Source organism: Mercurialis annua, linkage group LG4 (assembly GCF_937616625.2).
Source record: "Mercurialis annua linkage group LG4, ddMerAnnu1.2, whole genome shotgun sequence".
Taxonomy (NCBI): Eukaryota; Viridiplantae; Streptophyta; class Magnoliopsida; order Malpighiales; family Euphorbiaceae; genus Mercurialis; species Mercurialis annua.
In genome coordinates, this window is record NC_065573.1 from 21,112,875 (window position 1) to 21,136,395 (window position 23,521).

A 23,521-nucleotide genomic window follows, 5' to 3' on the forward strand; every position below is an offset into this window, starting at 1 on the left:
AACATCGCCATCAAAATTTTAATCATTTATTCATGTATTTCATTCATTTTGATATTTAGATGGTTAAGAGTAAGCATCATTCATTTTTGTATTTTGATGGTAAATAGTAAGCATCATTCATTAGCATTAACATGAACGTTTAACGTATTAAATTGAAACGATGAGGTTTTATTTAATGCAATAACTATTCAAAATGATGAGTAGTTAATATATGAAAAGGTAATATATTATAATTAAATTAGAATGAAAGTACGTCGGTAAACAAGGTATTATTTTGGTCACCATGAAATTTATTAAAATATAAAGTTTAAGTTAGACTTGGAGGATGGACTATAAAAGATATTAGTGTGGATACGTGACTCCATAAGATTTATTCTATTTTAACATGTTAGAGGTTAAGATTCACCTCTTCACTGTTTCTTCTCTATATATCAAAAAGAGAAAGAGAGACGAGAAAGATAAATTTTGAAAACACAAACCTAACTCAAGCTAAAAAAGAAAATTGAATTATATTATAATTAAAGTTGTGAATCAAATAAGAAGATACTTGGTAAGTAATTTAAAGTATCTTTGTTAATTAAATTAGGGTTCATCATTTTTATGTATGAATTCTGCATATGTTCAAAAATTTCATCTCTAGTTTTTTTATCATAATTAAAGTTAAACAACTCCAAATCAAATACTACTTGATTCTATAGAAACTATAATTAGTCTATTATAATTGTTATTTTTTGAGTTTAATCATTTTCAATGTTTATCGCAGTGTTACAGTACATAATGTTTTGTTCTTTCTCTGTAAATACAGTTTGATAGTATGTCATTAAAACTTGAACAACTCATTGTATTGAGATCTATTTGAGTTTGTTATTTTTGATATATCTTATAGACTCATATATCTACCATTTAATGGTTTTGCAAAATTATATTTATATTGAAGTTTGTATAACTTTTAAGGTAAAATACTATGTCTACAATGTAAAACTATGGTTGCACCCCTATCTCCTTGTGTGATTGATCAATTGAGTTATACATGTCTAAATGCTATAAAATTCAATTATGTAAAATATCGGGATGATATCTAAAACTGTTAAACTTTGATTTAAGACTAATTTGGTTACTTGGATAGTAAATAAGGAGAGAATAATTAATTGTACGTTCAGTTTAGACAGTTTAACCTTATTTTATAATAAATTGCATGATTTGTTTTATACTAATCCAATCGATGTGCTTTCAATAGGGGTGTAACTGAGTCACGCCAACGCATGGGCTACTCGAAATTGTATTGAAAAAAAAACTCAGGATCGACTCGATGTAAATCGAGCTTGAGCTACCGAAGTTATATTTTGAGTCAAGTTCGTGTATCAAATTACTCGACCTGAGAGACTCGCGAGCTTAAGGCAATGCTTTTAAAACCGGACCGGAGATCGAATCGGCTTCACCAGGATTCATGGTTCGACCGGTTAAACCGAGTTCAAACAGGTCAACCATATTTTTTAATTATAATAAATATATATAAATTATTTTCATTAGAAATACATATATTATAAATTAAAAAATATAATTAAAAATTTAAACAAATTAGTTTTTAAATTTTATGATATAAAATATAATTATAATAATTAATATTTAAAATATATAGAATAATTACTCTAAATGAGAAAAAATAATTTATTTTAATAAAAATTGTTATTAAATTAAAATTATACAATTAAAGTTTTTAAATAAAAACATGATAATATATTTAAATACAATTAATTACTGAATGTGTGAAATACAATTATAATTTATCAACATTTAGGTGTATATAGAATAATTATATTGTAGGAGGAAAAAAGAAGACAATAAATTTTCGTTTAACGTTTCATCATATTTTTATTTTAAAATTTTAAAATAATTTATTATATGAAATATAATCATAAATAATAATATATAAGAGTATATAAAAGAATTATTTTATATGGAAGAGACAAATATACACTTTTTTAATTTTACTGATTATTAATTATTAAGTTGAAAAATATAATATGGTATTTTATAAAATATAATTATTAATTTTTTTTATGTATGATAGTATTAGAAAAAGTATAATTATTTTTTTGAGTGAAAATAATATTTTATGAAAGTTGAAATGACACGTGAGAGAGATAAAATAATGTGGGTAAGAATTGTAATTAATATGAGAGAGAAAAAGAGTGCACATGGGTGAGAGAAATAAAGAGACACATGGATATGGGACCATACATGCATTTTTGTCAAAAAGGTATATTTTTTTACTCATTTTTTGAAAATCGAATCTGTCCGGATTTTATGCAAAACCGGATTTTTCCGATTAAATCCGGTTTTTGACCGGTTTTTAACCGGTTTTGACCAATTTTTATGTATCACGATTTTTATAAGAAGCCGGACTAAATAGGTAGACGGATCCCATTTAACCAGGTCCGACTAGCCGGTCCAAATCGGTTTTCAAAACATTGGCTTAGAATACTTTATAATTTACCCTTTATATATATATATATATATATATATATATATATATATATATATATATATATATATATATACACACATTTGTACCATAATATATATAAGAAAATCTCAAATTTTATTCATGTTGCTCTTACTCATTTTTACTTCACTATCTACCATCACCTCTTTCACTACACTCAAATGGCTTAACCCCTGAAAAACCTCCCACCTTTCAATCCCCCTTCGTTTGCACTTTTACCTTTCAAAATCTCCAATTTTATCCAAATTATCACCTTCCATTTTTAATTGCACCCTAAAAGTATTAAATTTGACTTTTGACACTAGAAAAAAGTTGAAATCGATACTTTATATTTTAATTCATGGTCTAAATAGTCCTTAATGTTTAAATTTCAACAACAAAACCATATTTAATGATATTTTTAATTGATTTTTATTTTATATAAAAAAAATTAAATTTTAAAATTTAAAGAAATATGGTTTTATTGTTGAAATTTAAACATTGAGAACTATTTAGAATATGAATTAAAATATAAATTATCGATTTGAACTCTTTTATAGTGAAAAAGGGCTAATTTAATACTTTTAGGGTGCAATTGAAAATGAAAGGTGAGAATTTGGGTAAAATTGAAAATTCTGAAAGGTAAGAGTACAAATGAAGGGGGTTGAAAGGTGGGAAGTTTCTCACAAGATTAGCCCACTCAAATTCTTTCTATTTCATTCTTCCATAAATCATCAGTTCCTATTTACTCTGGTATCAATTAATTTTTTTTTCTTCTAATTGAAACAAACATGCTTTTTTTCCTCTTCTTCTTTACTTTTATTTTTTTTACCATGAAAATGAAATTGATTTATACAATGAAATTAAAATTAAATTGATAGCAACTAAGCATCTGTTTTGTTCACACTAATTCTATGTAATTATATAAATGTTAGTGTTTGTATTGTGAAGGCCATCGTTTGATCGGCTTAATTTGATACTCTTAATTGGATTTTGCCTTTTATTTATATAACTATAGATTATTTTCTTTAGTCAATTTTCCAATTATTATATAAATTATAAAATGTATTTCTATGGGCATGTTTTAGTTAATTCTAAAACAAAAACTAGGTCTTAGTTTCTCACATTTAATTCTTCCATAAATGTACTAACTCATTTCCATTTCGAGAACGAATTCCAACCATAACAATTTCGGCTTTTAAAACACGAAAACCATCTTTTTCGTAAAACGCCAAAGTATATCTCGGAACACGTCTAGACTCTAGGATATAATCCAAAAACAACTTCAAATTTTTTTCCATGAAAACCTTGTGTTTAAATAAACATTAAGGCTCCAAACTCAGCACGTGGCCAAAATGCCAAAAACACCCTGAAATATGGGAAATCGTCAAAATTGCTTTTCGAAGCAAAACCTTTCAAAACGAAAAATAATCCTTTCATTTTGTACAAAGTGCACTTTAGTGCTATACTTTGAAAATCGACCAAAACCACTTAAATCAAACCCAAACAAATCTAGATAGCCAAACCACATAACCAAACACACAAAAAAGCCCCTAAGGCATCTAAAACTTAGGTTTGGAAAATTTACAGTTTGGCCCCTCAAATTGTCAAAATTGACAATTTGAACCCTAAAATTTTCAATTCGCCAAATCACACCAAAAACACCAAACAAGCATAAACAGCCCACATACAATTTACAGCAACATAAACATACCACAAATATGTCAAACATGTAATTAGATCCTCGAACTTTCCAAATTGGCGTTTAAGCCCAAAATCATGCAATTCCTGCCAAAACCACCAACACCAAGGACTAGACATGGACTAATACCAAACATCAAGAATTTCCAGATTCTTAACAAACCCTTAATCACCTTGCATGTCATTATAAATTGATCAAACCCACAATTAAGCATGAATTCATCTTTTAACCAAAAATTAACATGTATGAACATGTGAAACAACTCAAAACTTCAACCAAACACTTTGCATGTGAATTTCTAGCAGCTACAAACCATATAAACACTTTGCATATCGAATAAACTAGCTCATAATTCAAGAACAAGCATGACAACATGAGTAATCAGAGAATCAAGCCAAAACTCAAGTAAAATCCAAAGCTTAACCAACATGCAACTCAAGATATCAAAATAAAAGGATAGCCACAAACCTCTTGAAGACACAAAGTTGGAAATCAAAGACAAATACAGAATATGAAGCTTCCAAGAATAATAACTCAAAAATCAAACTTCAAGAAACATATTGCATGCACCAAATATCTCTTAAACCATGAAAAAGGTATTCTAAAATGGTGTTTGATATTTGAAACACTTAGATTAGATCTTAGTTGAGAGAAAATCAGTTTGAGAAGAAAATGAATAGTGTCTGAATGAAGAAAATCGAGTGAACTAAAATTTAAAACGAAATTTGAATATATAAACAAATCGCAATGAATGATCGTTCAAATTTTGCACGATCGTTCAAAATCTTGAAAGTGCACGATCGTTTTAACCAAATGGACGATCGTGCAAAAGCCATAAACAGCTTAAATCCCGATTAAAACTCTTGCTATGCAAACGATTCAAGACCGAATTCAAACTCAAGGCAACCTAACCATGAAAACATGCTTATGAACATTTTGAAACTCAATGGAAGCATAATACAAACATCAAGCCAACCAAAAACAAATACGTGGACAAACTTTACACATAAACTAATCGGAAAATATTCCGATACCAAAACAAAACCATCGGAAAAACTACCGGAAAATGTGGGATATTACATATTTCTACCACCCCGACGGCTAAATCGCATCGAGTACCAGACATTCTAATCTACAAGGTTTAAAGTATATTTAACCTTGTATGTATATCACATGCCTTGTGTGTATGCTTGCAATGTTTAAACGCTTTCCAAAAGCATGTATAATCCAAATATTAGCAGGTTAAAGGACTTAACCATATAAATTAGTAATCAAATTCAGCAAATCCAACAAATCACTTAGAAATTATAAGATTGCCATGAAAATGTAAATAATAATATATACAAGGAATGTTAGAGTCATGTGCTCTAATTTATTTTATAATTTCACTTTTCAGTAGCAATCTAACTATAGCTTAGATAGGTTTTTTTTTTATCTTTTTCTTGTTTACTTTCTTATTTTCAATTTTTACTCATTTAAGTTCTTAAAAATGTGATGTAATTTGTAAACACTCACAAAGAGTAACATCCTAATAGTATTATTTTATTGTCTAATTTTTCATTATTCAGCTTATAATAAATAAAATAAAAAGAGTAGTAAAAACGATTTGAATAGATATTAAGCATTTATAATGATGAGATAAAGTAGTTAGCATAATTTCTGACTGCTTCAAACAAAATCATTTGAAGGTCTTAAGTAGCTTTCAACATCATTATATCGTTTGCCGAAATCTTGTAAAAGACTTGCGAGGTTTTGCCGAACGATATCTTACGAAATACAACAATTGCAACTTCATAAGTTTGACTCAATTATGCCAATATGGACTTTCAAGTTTCGTCTCTGAAAGGGACTCCTTACATTTAAATCCCGTCATAATCACTAAAAAATGTTCACATTTTGAATTTTTTTTATTTGTATCTCTCTTTTAAAATGTTGATTCTAGTCTAATTTCGATAAATATATGTTAATTATAGCCAATTATTTAATTTTTTAAAATAAAAACCAAAAAAGTTAATTATAGCTTAACTATCTCGATTTAAGTAAGTATTTTTCCATTGGAAAGGAAAAAACATGGACCATAAATAAAAATATCAAAAAGATAAATAATTGAAATGTAATTATCAAAATTAGATTAAAATTAAATTTTAAAAAATTAGAATATTATTTAAAAAATTGAAAAGATGAAATGGTTTTGATTATGCTAGGATAAAAGAACCTTGAGCAACTCCACTTTTATACCCTTCTATGTAAATAAATTTCTCCCATTGCATATGGAGTTAAAAGTTAGAAAAACAGTCCCTCAACAGAAAATATTGTCAAACTCATAATTTATTTAGAATTAATTCAGGAAAACATTCAAAATCAACTCAAACTACTCGAGACAGTCGAACATCAAAAACACTCAACTCAATATGCTTACAAATCCTATCGAACTTCAGTTAAATTACTTTTTTTTATATAATTGTACATATTTACAAAATTCTCTTATTTTTGAACTAGATTTTGTTTTTAAAAAATTCTATACAAATAATCAAAGTTAAACTCAATTTTCGGTTACACTACTACATTACATCTCGAGTTCCTCAAATCAATCTAGATCATGTTTAAATCCATTGGAGTCTTAAATCTTTATAATCAAGTTTTCTTGTCAAATCAAACTCAAATTTAAGAGAAAATCAAATAAATGGTCTAATAACAGCCAAAATTTTCAAAAACACATTTTTCTAAAACAATTTTACCTAACAATTGATGTCACACTAACACCTAAAACTTTATTTTGTCCACTACGTAAAAAAGATGTTTAGAATGTATTTTTTAGATATTAAATATAATTTTACAAGGTATTTTCTTATGGGTAAAATTTAAGGTGTAAAAAGTGAAAATAAAGATAATTTTTTTGGATAATCGGACTCCAACAACAAAATTTTAACCCACAAATGTTGTAATCATGCTCGATTCGAAAAAATATCATGCTAACAGAAAATGAAAGGCAACAATATCGACAAAAATTGGCAAAACGGCACATGAATTCTATTACTGTGCAGGGTAAAGTCAAATTTGAACAAATTATGACCTCCATGTATTATGGTAGAACTAAGAACTCAAAAACAGAAAGCTTAGGTCTACCAATGGTTGCTCTGAACAATTTTTATTGCAAAGAGATGCATTCGCATCATAAAAGAAAGGCCGACGTACAACCGAGAAAAAACCAAGCCAGAAATTTAAAATTCCTTTAATTTCTAGAGGACGACATGTATCTCAGATGAGGCAAAGCCCTTTTAAAGTGTACCGACATTTATAGGCTCGCGCAGGAACCTCTCCATCTGCTTCGCCCGAGTCCTAATGGACATGTCGAACACTTTCTGGCTAAACTCTACCACAAGGCCACCAAGAATACTGGCATCAATCTGGAACAGGACGAGATATCATTAACATTACTTCGATTCAACACTACTTTGGCGGAAAAACAATGATATAACTGATATTTCATACCTTTTGTTCAACCTTGACCGTCTTCCCTTGTCCAATTATTTCCTGTAGTGTTTCCTTCAGTTGTTTCTCTTCATCTGGAGGTAGTGGCTGTTGCAGGATTATTTAGCAGTTAATTTTCAACATAAACACAGACAATCAGCTACAGCTTAAATATTGTAAGAATCAGACATACGATTAGGTGAAAAGTTTGATCTGAACATTATGTTGTGAGGAACTAGCCATGAGCATTTGATTAAATCAATCTTCAGAGGAAAGAAAACGTAAAAATCACCTCAAAACTCAATTTTCACAAGGAGACCTACGACCTGACTTACAAATATATTAATCGCCTAATATGACCTAAGAGAATTAAAATGCTAACAGAACACCTCCTTAATCAAAGCTTCCAAAAACCATAGTAGTTAATCCAAAACATTACTTTTGTTTCCAGTTTCCAGTAATTAAAAAATCATTCCAAAATTCAAACAATAGAAGAGGTTATGACAAGATATCAGATAGAGTATCTGTTTAGCATCATTCTCGAAGACTATCAGTGGCTGATACATGTTCTATAACTTATCCCTTTCAGATTTACTGATTGGTTTATAATTAAATGGCACATAAGATCATCAAGTTCCAAAGCACATCTCAAACATTAGAAAAATGTCAGCATCATTACGATTGGGTCAAGAAAAAATAAATATCCTAAATTATAGAGGCAAAAACAAAATTAAACAAAATCTTGTTGAGCAATAAGAGGGCGTGCATTCCTACACCCATAAGTACTAAAAACATTAAACTAAGACTATATTTGGTTCATGGAAAAGAATAGATATTCTGTACTTTTTGAGAGAAATACTTATTCCACAAAATCATGGAATAACGATTCTATGGAATTATTATTCCATGAACCTATACAAGGAATAGCCATTATATATGGATGTTGTTCCTTACATGTTCCATGAACCAATGATAGCCTAAGTAGTAGTTCCATGCCCATAATTTATACAATTCCTAGAAACAAAAAGGCGTCTGAAAAACAATTATACAAAGAGGGTCAAACTTACAATCACAGTTGTGACTACAGCTTTCACTTCTCCTCTATCAGCCATGGTCAACTCGGTAAATCTCTTTGCAATGCTATCTATATACCTCAACCTTCCATTCCCAGCCAACACAACTAGTAGAATGTAACAAAAAGAATGTTTGGAGTATGAGAACACAAAAGCATAAATACATCAAATCTGATAGCCATAGATATGTAAGAACAGTTTATATAGATGTTTGAGAACAATAACAAAATGCTTAAGCAAAGCTTTGTAAAATGAACAGACTGACAAAATTAACTAAAAATATTCTAAGAGAATACTACAAAACCAATATTGTCAATGCAGGCAAATCCAACCAGCAAGACTTTCTGAAACAAGTACCATTCAATGGATGGATGTGCATGAAGCAACTATCATTCCAAATGAGCTTTAATAGATAATATCTCATCATATTCAAGTTACAGCATGCCTAAAATATTACTAATGTACAGAAAATACTCCATAATGCCCACAAATGGCCTTTAAGAATAACTGAGGATGAAAATTCCCACAGCACCAGGAGGAGGCAGTAGTTTATTTCTCCTTGCTATTTTAATGTATGACAGCTATTAGGAGGGAAACAATTTGTTCTGAAGTTCTTAAGTTGTGCAAGATGCATGCAAGCTGATCCATCAAAAAGGAAGAAATAATGACAACAACTTGTTCCATAAAAGCATAACTTTGAGAACATAAATAGTACAAGGGGTAGAGTTCAGATATCCAGCCCTAAACATTTATAAAGAAATTACTAAACATAAAGTTTCCATCAAATTGAGTACGATTTAGTAATACATCAATTTTCACCAACCAAAATCAGACACTCATATAAATTTAATTAAAGCATTTGCATATCATATGAACTAAAGATAAAACAGAGGTAAGGTTAAATGCATTTAAATTCACTTAACTGACTTATATTCTCACCTAAGAAGTTCTTTGTAACATCAGAAAATTTAGCTTGGCCACAAATTTCATTAAGGGCCTTGACTCTCGTATCAGAAGGCACTGACAAGTCCTTTGTAAATTGGGAAAACATGGGACTTTTCTTTGTAGCAGCCACAATGTCCAGAATTTCTGTCTCAACCTTGTCCAATGCACTAGCTTTTTTGGCTGCAATGTATAAAGCAGAGGCATAGTTGCCAGATCCTCCATACAAAGCAATTGGCACCTAAATGTCAAAGATAGCCATTAACCAGAGGTTAAAACTGGAAAAAGAGAAAATGTTTAATTTCAAACTTGAGAGCCCCATATCTATGGTTAAAGATACATAAGAGCGTAGTTGCATTGCATGACCACATATCAATCACATTTACATACAAGCAAAACTTAGTAATCTAAATAAATACACAAGCATATGACTCAAATAAACATCTAGCAGTGAAGTGTAATCCAAACGCTGTTGTTCATAATAAGTCAGAAGAACCAACCAAATAAAAAGCAAAAATCATTCACAATTTATCCAAATCTTGCAATGACTAAATGACAGCTGACAAGACGTGCCCTGACGTTATTACATGTAGTTAAATGAAACCATTAACTCTTTTTCTAGTTTTTCTCTCCTTATTTTCTTTTACTTTCAAACCTTCTGGACTCAAATTATATTCCCCTTTGTTAAATACTAATGAAGGGGTACTTAATGAGTACCAGGCTTAGTAATGAGAAACCTCTTTGACCCAAATTCCATTTCACTAGGGGAAAACCATCTTTTGATGAAAAAAACATTGGTCAGGGCACATAATTCTAAATCATACACAGAACTCAGAAGGCTATTTTCCTATTCAGCAAAACATTTCTCACAAGCACACGATCACAGATAATATGCATAAAATTTCATCAAAAGTTTTGTTACCTTAACTTTCACCTCCTTCTGTCCTGATGCAGTAGCATAATTCTTCGAAGACTGCAAGCAACAAAATTACCAACCTTTAGATAACAGTCATAAAATACCAAGTTACAATAATGTGTCAAAATAAATATTTCAACGTCCCATAATAACATGTTTACCTTCCTTTTTTTTGTCCATTCTAATATATAAATCTTTTTCGTTTTTAAAACTATCATTTATACTCTAATTCTTTTAACATTGGTATCAAGCAAATATTAAGAATTGAGGGAGTCGTTTAATAAGGAATATCATAGAACATCTATACAAATATAACTATAAAAATTAGGGTTATTTGCATATTAAATCCTACGTTCCACTTTTGTAGCGATTTAATCCTATTCTTCAAATCGTTGCACCGCACATCCCAACCTTTCAATTTTTGGCATTAAGTATCACATTTCTGTTTTGTGATGTCGTTTTATATAAAACGGCACCATTTGTGTACACAATTTGTAGCTTTATATTTGGTGAAAAACGAATGCAGGCTACACAATGCAAAAGCACGATGTGCAGTGTAACGTTTTAAAGAATGGGATTAACGGTAAAACGTTGGGATTCAATATGCAAATAACCCTTAAAATTATTATTATTTTACTTCTGCAAAATGAACTATAAGCCTCCGCATATATCTTAACGGAGAGAGTAAAAACATAAGTGAAAATTTTGAAAAATATAGTAAACAGGGAAACAGAAAAAAAATCAATTCAAATTTGCTAAAATTAATGTCATCAAACTGTTATCACTCAAATATATGAATAGTCAAAATTGTGCCCCAAATGGACATTTCAGATTCCAAAACAAACAAAAAAAGACTGCTTTATTGGGATAATAAGTATGAGTAGCTTAGGGTTTACAAAAGCTAGGCGTTAATCAAACACTAAACATTGAAATAAAAACCTAAGAAATTAACAATAAGAAATAATTAGATTTAATGGCCTTTTACCTCAGATGTGAAAGCAGCGACGGAGCGTTGAACGGAGGATCCGGGAGCAGACAGAGAATCGGATCTTAGGATCCGATTAGCAAGAGGAAGACCCGATCTGGCACGCCCAAACATTGTTTTTCTTGTTTTCAATTTGTTTTTCTTTCTCTGCGACAGTGAAATGAGTGTTTTTTGAGATAATGAGGGTGGCTGGTCTTTTTTGTTACGGTGATAGTTTCACCTGTGAGTGTATTGTTTTTGTGTGATTGAGTTTCAATTATGACGCGTTGTTTGGGCCTACAACATATGTGAAGAAGAGCCAGGCCCATCATCAAGATTATAAGGTTTCTCTGGAAAATATCATGTTTTCGCAAAATAATTATAGGCACCGTTTGGATTGATGGATTCTAGACGATAGATTTTAAACAATCAATGGATTTGGACAAAATCCATCGTTTGCCTCAAAAAAAAATTAATAAAATTCATAGATTTATAAATTCCCTCATTTTCTACGATCCATCATTTTTTAGGGTTTTGATTTCCCACCTACTAGGTGGGAAAGTCCAAATCCACCATTTTTTATGACTGATGGATTGTTATACTATTTTTTTTTTTTCATAAATAATGTTAAAAACCATTGATTTTATTTTCAATCCAAACGATGGAATTTTAAAATCTATGGATTTAAATTCCATTGATTTAGAATCCATCGATTTTGTTAAAATCTATGGATTTTAAAAACCATCAATTCAAACGGTGCCATAGAGGAAATTAGACTCAGCACTTGATTATCAAAAATAATTCTATAAATACTTGAGCATCTTTTTTTTTTTTCTGTCGACACTTGATCCCACCTTTTTATTTCATCTAGCACTTGATTCCACCTTTTTATTTCATCCAGCACTTGATTTCACCTTTTTATTTCATCCAACACTTAACCCAACCTTTTTATTTCGTCCAACATTTAACTTCATTTTTTTATTCATCCAACATTTAATTCCATTTTTTTAAGACTTAGAATTTAGATTTTAGGATTTTAGGGGTTTAGGGTTTATGATTTTAGGGTTAGGGTTTAGCATGATTTAGGGTTTAGCATGATTTAGGGTTTAGGATTTAAGATTTAGGATATAGGGTTTAGCATGGTTTACGGTTTAGGATTTAGCATGATTTAGGGTTTAGGATTTAAGATTTAGAATTTAGGGTTTAGCATGTTTTAGGGTTTAGAGTTTGGAATTTAGGGTTTAGGCTTTAGCATGATTTAGGGTTTAGGGTTTAGTATGATTTAGGGTTTAGGGTTTAGAGAAATAAGATTTTAAGTGTTAGGTTTAATGTTTTTATTAAATCAAGTGCTAGGTGCAATTTATTTTCTTTTATAAGTATTGTCCGCAAATAAAAACGAACATAAATATTTTTGAGATTATTTTAACAAAATCAAGTATTTTTCAACTTTTCTCATAATTATATCTAGGTGTTGGGATTTTGAAGTGATTACAAACGAGAAAATTATTCAATACAACCGTAACAACATGTCTTTCGTGTAATAAATTAATTACGTATTAACTATAAAAAATTTTAATGATTAAAAAATAAATATAATTATAAAATTGTCTATCGTAAATGCTCATTAATTTGTTGTAAATTTAACATAAATTGTATGGTATAAATACTCTTATAAAAGTATTTGAAATGTGAAATCACTTTACATCAATCTTTGGCGCCCATAATACGAAAAAAATACATGTTTTTTAAACTGATTTTCCCCTTTAAAATGTTTTTTTGTTTTCTCGATTTGCCACTCGAAATGGGTTTGTATTTGAGGTTGGATATTATTGAGATGATTGGATGGTAATCTTTTAGGATCTGGCGGTGGCTGCCAAGGACATGGATAACAAAATATATCAGAATAATCACATTTGTGGACTGTGGCGGTAAAAACTGGTAAAGATGTGAGTGACGAAAGCAGTAACTATTGTGATGAAGCATTTGTAATATAAGTTAATTTCATCTAAAGATAACAAATTTACTAGAAGAATATTTCATAAAGTTTAATATAGTAATTAAACTTGTTTGTTCTTAAAATTGTATACGTTATTTGGATTGATAGCTGAAGAAAATTAAAAAAAAGTTGGCGGGGAGTAAAAATTTTCAACTCCTCTTTTAGGAGAAAGTTTTTCTTTTTAATCTCCTATCTTAAAATTGTACTATTTCTTTTGTTTTCCCTCACCAACTGTTACAACTCTTTCTCAACCAATCCCGAATCGTAGGAAAAAACACAAGTTAAAGAGTTTGTAACTTTACAAATTAAAGAGTTTGTAAAGGTGAAATATTTTTTATTTCAATTGATTTATACTGTATATTAATATTTATTTCAATATAATCTATCTCGTTAAGAAAACCGGTTTTCGTTAATAGAGGAAAGGAGGTGACAATCTGGGGCATAGCACGTCGTCCATCCTCACCCCTGATTCAGTCCCGGTTTCTAGCCACAATTAATACTTTCGACTCTAGGGAGTTTTGTGATCTGAAGATTTAAATTTAGAAAATATAAGTTATAAATTGAAACTTAAAGATTTTAATGAGATAGAAAAAAATTTAGGGATGGTGAATGGAAATAAGCCGATAAAGCTTGCATGACTTCTACAAGTCTACACTACGTCCAAAGGCTCTTCAATATAATTTGAAAGTCTCTAATTTATATGTGACTCGCTGACTTCTTCTTGACTTCATTCTTCCAACCCTTTTATACGATTCACACGACTTATAATTTAATAGTGTTTAATTAATATGTTTTCTAATTAAGGGAAATTATGAGTGACTCTTTGGAGAAAGAAAACAGGGAACCTTCAACGGAAGACAGGTCAACCAAGAAAGCAAAATTTAGAGAAGAGGACAGTTTGAAATGCTATCCACAGGCTATGTCATTCAGGGATAAATTGGTTCAGAATGATAGGGAAAGGGAAGAGTATCTGGCCGGGAATTATGACAACTTTAAGGTCAGCGATGAGGAAGTTACTATTCTCAGAAATGGTTGTATGCCATCCATTGAATTCTCAAAACGCATTCAAGAGGAACTCGCTAAGCAGTGGAAGACTACCGTCGTTGTGAAACTCCTTGGGAGACCTATTGGATATCGGAATCTCTGTAATCGCCTCGATGCCATGTGGAATTTTACACAGGGGTTCGATGTTATTGACCTTGAAAATGGCTACTTTTTAGTCAAACTCAAAAGTGGAGGGGATGTTGAAGCAGTTCTAACAGGCGGGCCGTGGGTTATTCTAGGTCATTATTTGTCTGTACAGGCATGGAGTACGAAGTTCGATTGCCTTACGGATGACATTCAATCTGTTCAAGCATGGATTAGACTCCCGGGGATGCCAATTCACTACTATAATAAAAAGGTCCTCAGGTATATAGGGGAAATGGTGGGCAAGGTTATTAAAATCGATTATTGTACTGAGACCGCCGAGAGGGGTAAATTCGCTCGTATTGCCGTGGAGCTTGACCTCAAGAAACCCCTAGTGGCTCATTTTTGCCTTGATGGCAAAGTCCAATTTGTGGAATATGAATGCTTGCCTAGAATCTGTTTTCATTGCGGTAAGTTTGGTCATACCAAGGATTATTGTCCTGAGGTCATTACTCGACAACATCCTGACCGGAACGAGGGTGGAGGAAGGAATGAGGTGGAGCGGGGCTTGCCGGCGGTAGAAGTTACCAAAGAAGGAAACAATAAAGCTATCCCTAGTTTTGGGCCTTGGATGTTGGTGAACAAGAAAGGTAGGTCAAATGCTAATTTTGGCAAAAAGAAGAATACTGATGCGGGGAGTGCAGGCAGGGAAGGAAATCAGCAAGGATCTCGGTTTCACGTTTTAGAAGATGTTGCTCAGGAAGATCCCCTTGATTTAGGCAAAGATCCAAGTTTGGAATTTGAAGTTGACCAAAACACTAAGACCCACGCTGATACTCAAAAGATGCTTGATCGCATGAAACATGCAGGGAAAGACAAATCTGCCCTTAATGAAAACGCTGGTTTGAATGGTTCTCAATGGCAAGCTTCTAAGCCCAGGAGCCCAGCCTTACAGAATAAGGCCCGGTTTATTGTTAACAAGAATACCACGTCACTAGATCCTCTGCAACACTCTGTGGTTACTGTTCAATATAATTCTAATATTACTAATGCTGGAAACTCCTTGTCAGATACTTTGTCTGATAAGGGAGGGTCTGCTAATCCTACTCCGAATACTTTTGAACCTCGCCCTCCTGATATTGTGCAGAATGGTGCTCTCCAAGATTTTGTCGAAGGGAAAGATGTCGATATGAGTTTAGTTGAAGAAGATATGTGTCCGGATAATGATGACGATATTGAAGCCGAAGATATGGAAGGGCTGTCTCAAAACCCCATCTAAGGGGTCGGTCTCGTTTCTCTTTATTGTTATCTATGTTAGAAAACAAAAAAATAATGGTGTGGAATGTGCAAGGTGCTGGATCAAAGAAGTTTAACAGGACTTTTAAGAATTTTTGTCGTAAACATAATGTTGATATAGTTGGCATTCTCGAGCCAAGGATTAGTGGGAGTAATGCTGACCAGTTTATCAAGAACAGCGGTTTTAATTTCTCTCATAGAATTGAAGCAGTTGGTTTTTCGGGTGGGATTTGGATCCTTTGGAAACCTGGTTTATCTATCTCGATCTTAGAGAATAATAAGTATTATGTCCATATGAGAGTGGAAGTTGGTGTGAATACGTTTCTCTTAACTATAGTGTATGCGAGTCCAAACGCCACTCTTCGTCAACACCTTTGGTATGACTTATCCATTCTGGCTAGTTTGGTCACGGAGCCGTGGATTCTGGGGGGTGATTTTAACGCTGCTTTATATGACGAGGAGAGAAAAGGAGGGGCGAGTGGTAGAATGGGTGGTTGTCGCTTGTTCAGAAATTGGTTTGAGCAGTGGAATTTTATTGATCTTGGATATCATGGGTCCCCTTTCACTTGGAGACGGGGTAGTTTGCTTAAGAGGTTGGACAGATTCATTTGTAATGAAGCTTGGGCTCTTAGATTCCCTCATCACTTTGTTCTTCATTTACCTAGAATTCACTCTGATCATAATCCTATCTTCCTCCAGTTCAACAAGCTTTGCGGCAGAAATTTCGGTCCCAAGCCTTTTAAGTTCTTAGCTGCTTGGACGGGTAATAGTGGTTTTAAAAACATTGTCGAAAAGAGTTGGGCTACTTCTTCTTCGTTTGTTAATTCTGTTCAAAAGTTTACCGAAGATGTCAAAATCTGGAATACTCGTGAATTTGGGAACATTTTCAAGAGAAAAGATGAGCTCTTGTCGAGACTAAATGGTATCCAAAAAGCGAGAGAGAATTATAATTCCCAAAAGTTGAATGATCTTGAGCAGGAGATCACTCATGAGCTGGATAAAGTCCTCTATCAGGAGGAACTTTTCTGGTTTCAGAAATCCAGAAGTGAGTGGATTGCGGACGGAGATCGCAATACCGCTTTTTTCCATAAGAAGGTCGCTGAGAGACGCCGTTTCAATAAAATTACTGTTCTAAAGGATTCTGAAGGGCGTTTTGTTGAAGATCAGAATGCTTTGAAGCAGATGGTTTTGAATTATTACTCGGATCTTTTTACTAGTTCGAATGGTCATTTTAAACCACTTTCTCTCTATGGTAGCTTTCCGAGTATTGAAAGGGGATTGGAGGAAGAGATGTCTCTGCCTGTTACGGATGATGAAATAAAATTGGCACTTTGGAATATGAAACCGCTCAAGGCTCCTGGGGTTGATGGGCTTCACGCTCTTTTTTATCAAAGTCAGTGGGAAATTGTGGGGAAGAGTCTTTGCAGCTTTGTCAAGAATATTTTCAATGGCAATCCTTTGCCGGAGGAGATCAACCAAACTCTTATCACTTTGATCCCGAAGTGTAATAACCCGGAGTCTCTCAAGTCTTTTCGTCCAATTAGTTTATGTAATGTATCGTACAAAATCATTACAAAACTTATAGCGAATCGGCTCAAGAAGATTATGCCTCTCATTATTAATCCGGCTCAAACCAGTTTTGTCGAGGGTCGACACATAACTGACAACATCATCTTGGCACAAGAGGCGATGCACTCGATGCGTCAGAAGAAAGGGCGTAAAGGTATTATGGCTATCAAAATAGACTTGGAGAAAGCTTATGATAAAATCTCTTGGGATTTTCTTAGAGATACGCTAGTTGATGCCGGTATTCCGAACTATTTGTCTAAAGTGATTATGCAATGCGTGACCACTCCCTCTATGCGTATTTTATGGAATGGCTGCTCGTTGGATCCGTTTAAGCCTACTTGTGGGATTCGTCAAGGAGACCCGTTATCCCCATACCTCTTTGTTCTTTGTATTGAGCGGCTTGCGCATTTAATTAACCAAGAGTGTAGAAGCAATCATTGGAAGCCTCTCCGATTGGGTCGTGGTAGTCCCCCTCTTCCCTATTTATTTTTCGCAGATGACCTTTTGCTGTTTTGTGAAGCTTCGACTGATCAGGCTGTAGTAGTTCATCGTGTTCTGTCCACATTTTGTGAGTCCTCGGGTCAAAGAGTTAATAAAGAGAAAACTAAGGTGCTGTTCTCTAGAAATATCTCGATGGCTCAAGGAAATATGATTGCGGCTAAGTTAGTTTTTTCAATTACTTCGGACTTGGGTAATTATTTGGGCATCCCTCTCCTTCATGGGAGAATGCTCAAGAAGCACTCTTCTGGATTCATGAGCCGTATCAGAACGAGATTATCGAATTGGAAAGCTAAATCATTATCGATGGCCGGGCGAGCGACTTTGGCAAAATCTGTAGTGGAAGCTATTCCTATCTATACCATGCAAACTATGGAGCTGTCGAAAGGCATTTGTGATGAAATCGAAGCTCGTTGTAGACAATTTTTGTGGGGATCCTCTGAAGAGGAAAGGAAGCTCAGCCTGGTTAAATGGTCTACTATTTGCCAGCCAAAGTCTCATGGTGGTCTTGGTTTTAAGAATATGAATTTGATGAATCACTCTTTGTTAATGAAACTGGGGTGGAGCATTTTTTGTAATGAGGAGAAGTTGTGGGTTACCATTATTCGGGCAAAATATAAAATGGATAATGACAACAGGCTGACTCCAAAGTTTAAGGCTAGGGGATCTCACCTTTGGAAAGCCATTCATCATATCTGGGATAAAGTCTGTGCAGGCGTTAGATGGGCTCTTAGTGATGGTGCTACGATTCGTTTTTGGCTTGATCCGTGGCTTGGTGAAGAGACGATTTTACAACAGGTTGCGTTAACCCCAATTCCCATTGCTGAGCTTGAGTTACCTGTTAACGCCTATGTTGATAATAACTATAACTGGGCATGGGGAAAATTTGCTAGTTATGTTCCTCATTCTTGGTTGCTAAAGATCTCTAACTATAGTCCACCTCGTCCATCGTATGGTAAAGATTTTATATTTTGGGGTCTTTCTACTTCGGGGAATTTCACTGCTAGATCTGCTTATAACTACCTTGCTGCTCCTGATTGGAATGAAGCTGAAACATGTTGGAAGGCCGTTTGGAGTTGGGATGGGCCTGAGAAAATTCGTCAAATGATGTGGTTAGCTGTTCACGGCAAGCTGTTGACTAATGTCGAAAGATTCAGAAGACATTTAACAGATGTAACTACGTGCAGCCGATGCCATGCTGTGGAGGAGGATATTGATCATGTTCTAAGAGGTTGTTCTTTTGCCATGCAAGTTTGGCTGAGACTCATTGACAAATCCAAGCTCAACAGATTTTTCACGTTGAACTTTAAGGATTGGCTGCTGGTTAACATAACAGGGAAAGAAAAATTTGGGTATAATGTTGATTGGGCTATAATCTTCGGAGTTACCATTTGGCGTATTTGGCAATGGAGGAATACCTCAGTCATTGGTAACAAACACACAACTATAAACCAGGTAGTAATTGACATCTGCCGAAGAGTTGATTATATTAATATCTCAAAGACGAGACTTCACTGCTCGGGAGGTTCTAGCCGTACCCAAAGAGATATTCAGGTAGGATGGGTCTGTCCTCCGGTCATGTGGGCTAAGATAAACACAGACGGGGCCTATAATTCAACTACAGGTATTGCGAAAGCCGGAGGTATCATCAGGAACGACATGGGTCGATGGATAGCTAGTTTTTCAGCCACTATTGGTATGGGTTCGGTTTTGGAGGCTGAATACCGAGGAGTGTTGCATGGCCTGCAGTTGGGTTGGAATTTGGGTTTGTCCAAGGTTATTCTTGAAGTTGACAGCAAGCTTGTGGTGGAAAAGATATCGAGCAGTTCAGATGCGGCTCAATTCTCCAATATTGTTACTGCCATTCGTGAGTTGCTCAAGCGTGATTGGGAAGTCAAGGTGTGCCATACCTACAGAGAAGCGAATTTTGCGGCGGACCACCTCGCGTCGCTTAGTGATGATTACATTATTGGTTGCTATTTCCATGAGAACCCTCCTGCTACCTTATTACCCTGGATCATGCATGATCTTCATGGGACTTCTTATACTAGGGTTATTTCTTCTTAGTTTGTTTTAAGCTTTTGCTTCATCCCTTGTACCAAAAAAAAAAATATGTTTTCTAATTTTTTTTTTCTCATAAATAGAATTCATCGATGAAGAATAACTTATAAATTAAAAATTATATATAAAAATAATATATAACTTTTTAATGTTTAATTTAAAGTACTAATAAATAGCCCAAAATACATAGATCGAAATAAGACAAATCTAGATATCGATTCCGCATAAGAGGACCAAACGAGAATTTAAGAGCGAAGTTATGTTGAAGCGGGTATTTCGATTGTCCTTCTGATTTGACCGACAATCCGCTCGATCCGTTGAAACCTACTATTTCCGATTCTCATTTTAAGAATAAAATATATGATGATATATTTAAATAAAATTAATTACTAAATATGTGAAATGCAATTATAATATCAACATTTAGGTGTATATAGAATAATTATATTATATGAGAAAAAAAAACTATATTAACTTTTAATATTTTTATAAATAATAATTGTTAAATTAAATAGCCAATTAATAAACAAAAAATAAGAAGCATATTTAAGTAATAAATAAAAAAATATGTAACATAATTCATAAATATATTTGGATGAAATATAATAATATGTTAAATTTTTTCGTATGACTTTTTAAATTATATTTTAATTTGGTTCTAATAGATTCTAATTTTTGAAAAAAAAAATGATGATGTGTGAAAGAGAAAAAATATGTGGTTGTGTAAGAGAGAAATAAAGGCTTAATACATCATTTGACCTCTAAATTACACCATTTTATTTTCTACGACCTTTAAACTAATTTCGTATTTTTTGGACCTCTTAACTCTTTTTTTGTTCTATTTAACCCCTCATTCAGAATGTGCACACCACGCGCGACGACGTGGATAAAATTGCTGACATGGAGTTAAATAGAATTGAAAAAACAGTTAAAAGGTCCAATGGAACACTAAAGTAGTTTAGAGGTCATAGGGAATAAAAGGGTAAGGTGTAGGGGTCAAAAAATATATTAAGCCTAAATTTTTTTTAATTTAAAATAAAAAGTGATGTAATTTACATATTATTTGAAAAAAATCATTTAAGGCTTTAAAAATCATGAAATTTAGCGTGTTTTCCAATTTCATCACAAATTTTAAAAATTCAGAATTGATTTGAAAAGTTTAAAATTGCAAAAAATTAAAAACTGGTGTATTAAAAAATTTTAAAATTGGAAATTCGTGAAACACACTAAAAATTATTTTTTAAAAAAATCAGTTTTTAAGTACAGTAAATTTATATATTTTATAATATCGTTAAAAACAAACAAACTCCATTTATCATTATTGAAATGTAAACAAATATTTACATGTACAAGAAGTTATATTATGTAATTGTTTGACTAAATTTCAATATATTTTTATTTTTCTAGAAGATTAAATGGGTAGAATTTAAATAAGTGTATTTTCGAGAAGATTAAATTGGTAAAAATTTAAAAGTTTGAAGGTGCAATAGGAAAATAAAATAAGTTTAGGAGTCAAATAGAATAAAATAGTGTAGTTCGGGGGATAAATAGAACAGGGTTTTTGACAAAAATGTTCCCCCATTATAGGGAAAATTCCTTTATTGTGCCCCAGAGCACAAAATTTCTCAATTTGTGCCTGGGGCCCACGCTGCCAGCAATGGCTCTTTACGGGCAGAAATCTGGCCCGCAAAGAGCCATTGCGGGCCAGTTAATCCAGCTGATTAACAGCTGGATTAATTCTTAAGCAGCCCGCAATGGCTCTTTGCGGGCTGCTTAAGAAGCCAATGATTGGGGAGATTCTCTCCCCAATCATTGGCAGCAATATTATTTAAAAAAAAATAATTTTGTTATTAATTTTTTTAAAAAACTTAACAAATAAAAATTATAATATTATAAATAAAAATTATCTACAATTTCGATATTTAAAAGGACTCGAGCGTCTTTCCGACTAATATGCAAGCGATAAAGATAAATTAATAATGAAATTATACACAATTAAAAGTAACCGTAAATAAATTAATAATGCAAAAATAAAAAACTGTACAAAAATAATAAAACTACTCAGTAAAGTCTGATCTATCAGGACTCCGTAAGCGTGTCCTCATGTCGTAACCCTTGTTGACACGTCGACTCATCTGACTATTAGTTAATCGGCGGTAACGTCTTCCATCTGGTCCGGAGCTTCTCTCTCCACTATCGGCGACTGAACTGGCCACATCCTCAATCTCGTCATCATCATGCACATCAGGAGCAGGAGCCTGTGAGGAGGGGTCTAACCCTAATCCCAGAGAAAAAGAAGGAGCCTGCATTCCTTGGAAGTCACTAAACGGCTGTTGGTCCTGAACCAAATTATAGATCCAAGGGTCATCCAGAGAAAAATGCATCTGGGAGGGACTCTGAGTCGGGCGAGAAGAGGAGCCCGGATCTTGACCTGGCAGCATCGGAATGTAGCCCCCCTCCATAAGTCGGGACCGCTGTGAGGGAGGAGTGGTCAGGGAGCTAAAGTTCCAAGAATCGTCAAATACAGGAACAGTCGGCAAATACGTAGGTGTCTGAGGAGGAGGTGTCTGCGCCGTCTGAGTCGCCTGGAACGGGGTAAAAGCAAAAGCCGGATGCTGTGAGAACTGTGGAGGAGGAGTGGCCAGCGGCGTGATGTAATCTGCCTGCCCAAATGACGGGCCTACATAGGGTACAGACGCAGGCGGTACCGTAAAAGACGAAGCTGGATATCGGCGAATGAAGTCCTCGGTATCCCCAAAGAAATCATCCTGAAAGAAAAGAAATTAATATTTATTATAATTGATATTGTAATGGAAAATATTTAAATTGAGATTGAAACGTACATGCGTAATAAATTAATATTAAAATAATTTCTACAAATGTACATTTCTAGGCTTAATTCATATTTTTAGATTAAAAAAATGATAAATTTAATTCACTTAGATATATTTATAAAGTAATATTTTTAACAATTTATAAACAATTTATTTAAAAATTTAAATTAATTTATTTAACTATTTAGCAAATCGTCCACATTTTAACCAAACTATTATATATTTTATCAAATATTTATGAGTAATATTCATTCTATAATGTTTTTGTATTTTATATTCATACAAATCGTTCTTGTAGTCCTTGCAAAATAATAATAATAAAATTTTAAGCTCCAAAATAATTCGATTAAGCTCCAATATAATCCGGTTAAGCTCAAAAAATAATCCGCCAAATTACTCCAAATCCGCCGAAACTAATCTAAAACAATTTTTTTTACTTGTAGTGTAAGTGTGGTGAATTGTTTCACCACACACCCCCTTTATATAGGGGATGTCGCCCGCAAACAGCCATTGCGGGCGACATTAATGGCAGGGAATTTAATTACTGGCCCGCAATGAGCCTTTGCGGGCCAGTTTGCTGCCCGCA

At 33.0% G+C, this 23,521-nt stretch overlaps 1 protein-coding gene across 1 annotated transcript; it reads right to left on the reverse strand.

Moving 5' to 3' along the window:
* Nucleotides 1-7,195: 7,195 nt before the first annotated feature.
* On the reverse strand, nt 7,196-11,781 carry LOC126678098 (ATP synthase subunit O, mitochondrial). The gene is made up of 6 exons (XM_050372970.2): nt 11,575-11,781; nt 10,596-10,646; nt 9,671-9,914; nt 8,726-8,838; nt 7,680-7,766; nt 7,196-7,594 (listed from the first exon to the last, which is right to left on the reverse strand). The coding sequence occupies exons 1-6, from the start codon at nt 11,686-11,688 to the stop codon at nt 7,466-7,468; spliced, it is 738 nt and encodes a 245-aa protein (XP_050228927.1). The 5' UTR covers nt 11,689-11,781; the 3' UTR covers nt 7,196-7,465.
* Nucleotides 11,782-23,521: the final 11,740 nt, after the last annotated feature.

What these genes read in the sequence shown, in the direction of transcription:
- LOC126678098 (XM_050372970.2), bottom strand. Translation starts at nt 11,688, where the DNA reads ATGTTTGGGCGTGCCAGATCGGGTCTTCCTCTTGCTAATCGGATCCTA. An exon ending in CTGTAGTCACAACTGTGATT is followed by an intron (nt 7,767 to 8,725) that starts GTAAGTTTGACC and finishes ATCCTGCAACAG; the next exon opens with CCACTACCTCCAGATGAAGA. An exon ending in CGGTCAAGGTTGAACAAAAG is followed by an intron (nt 7,595 to 7,679) that starts GTATGAAATATC and finishes GTCCTGTTCCAG; the next exon opens with ATTGATGCCAGTATTCTTGG.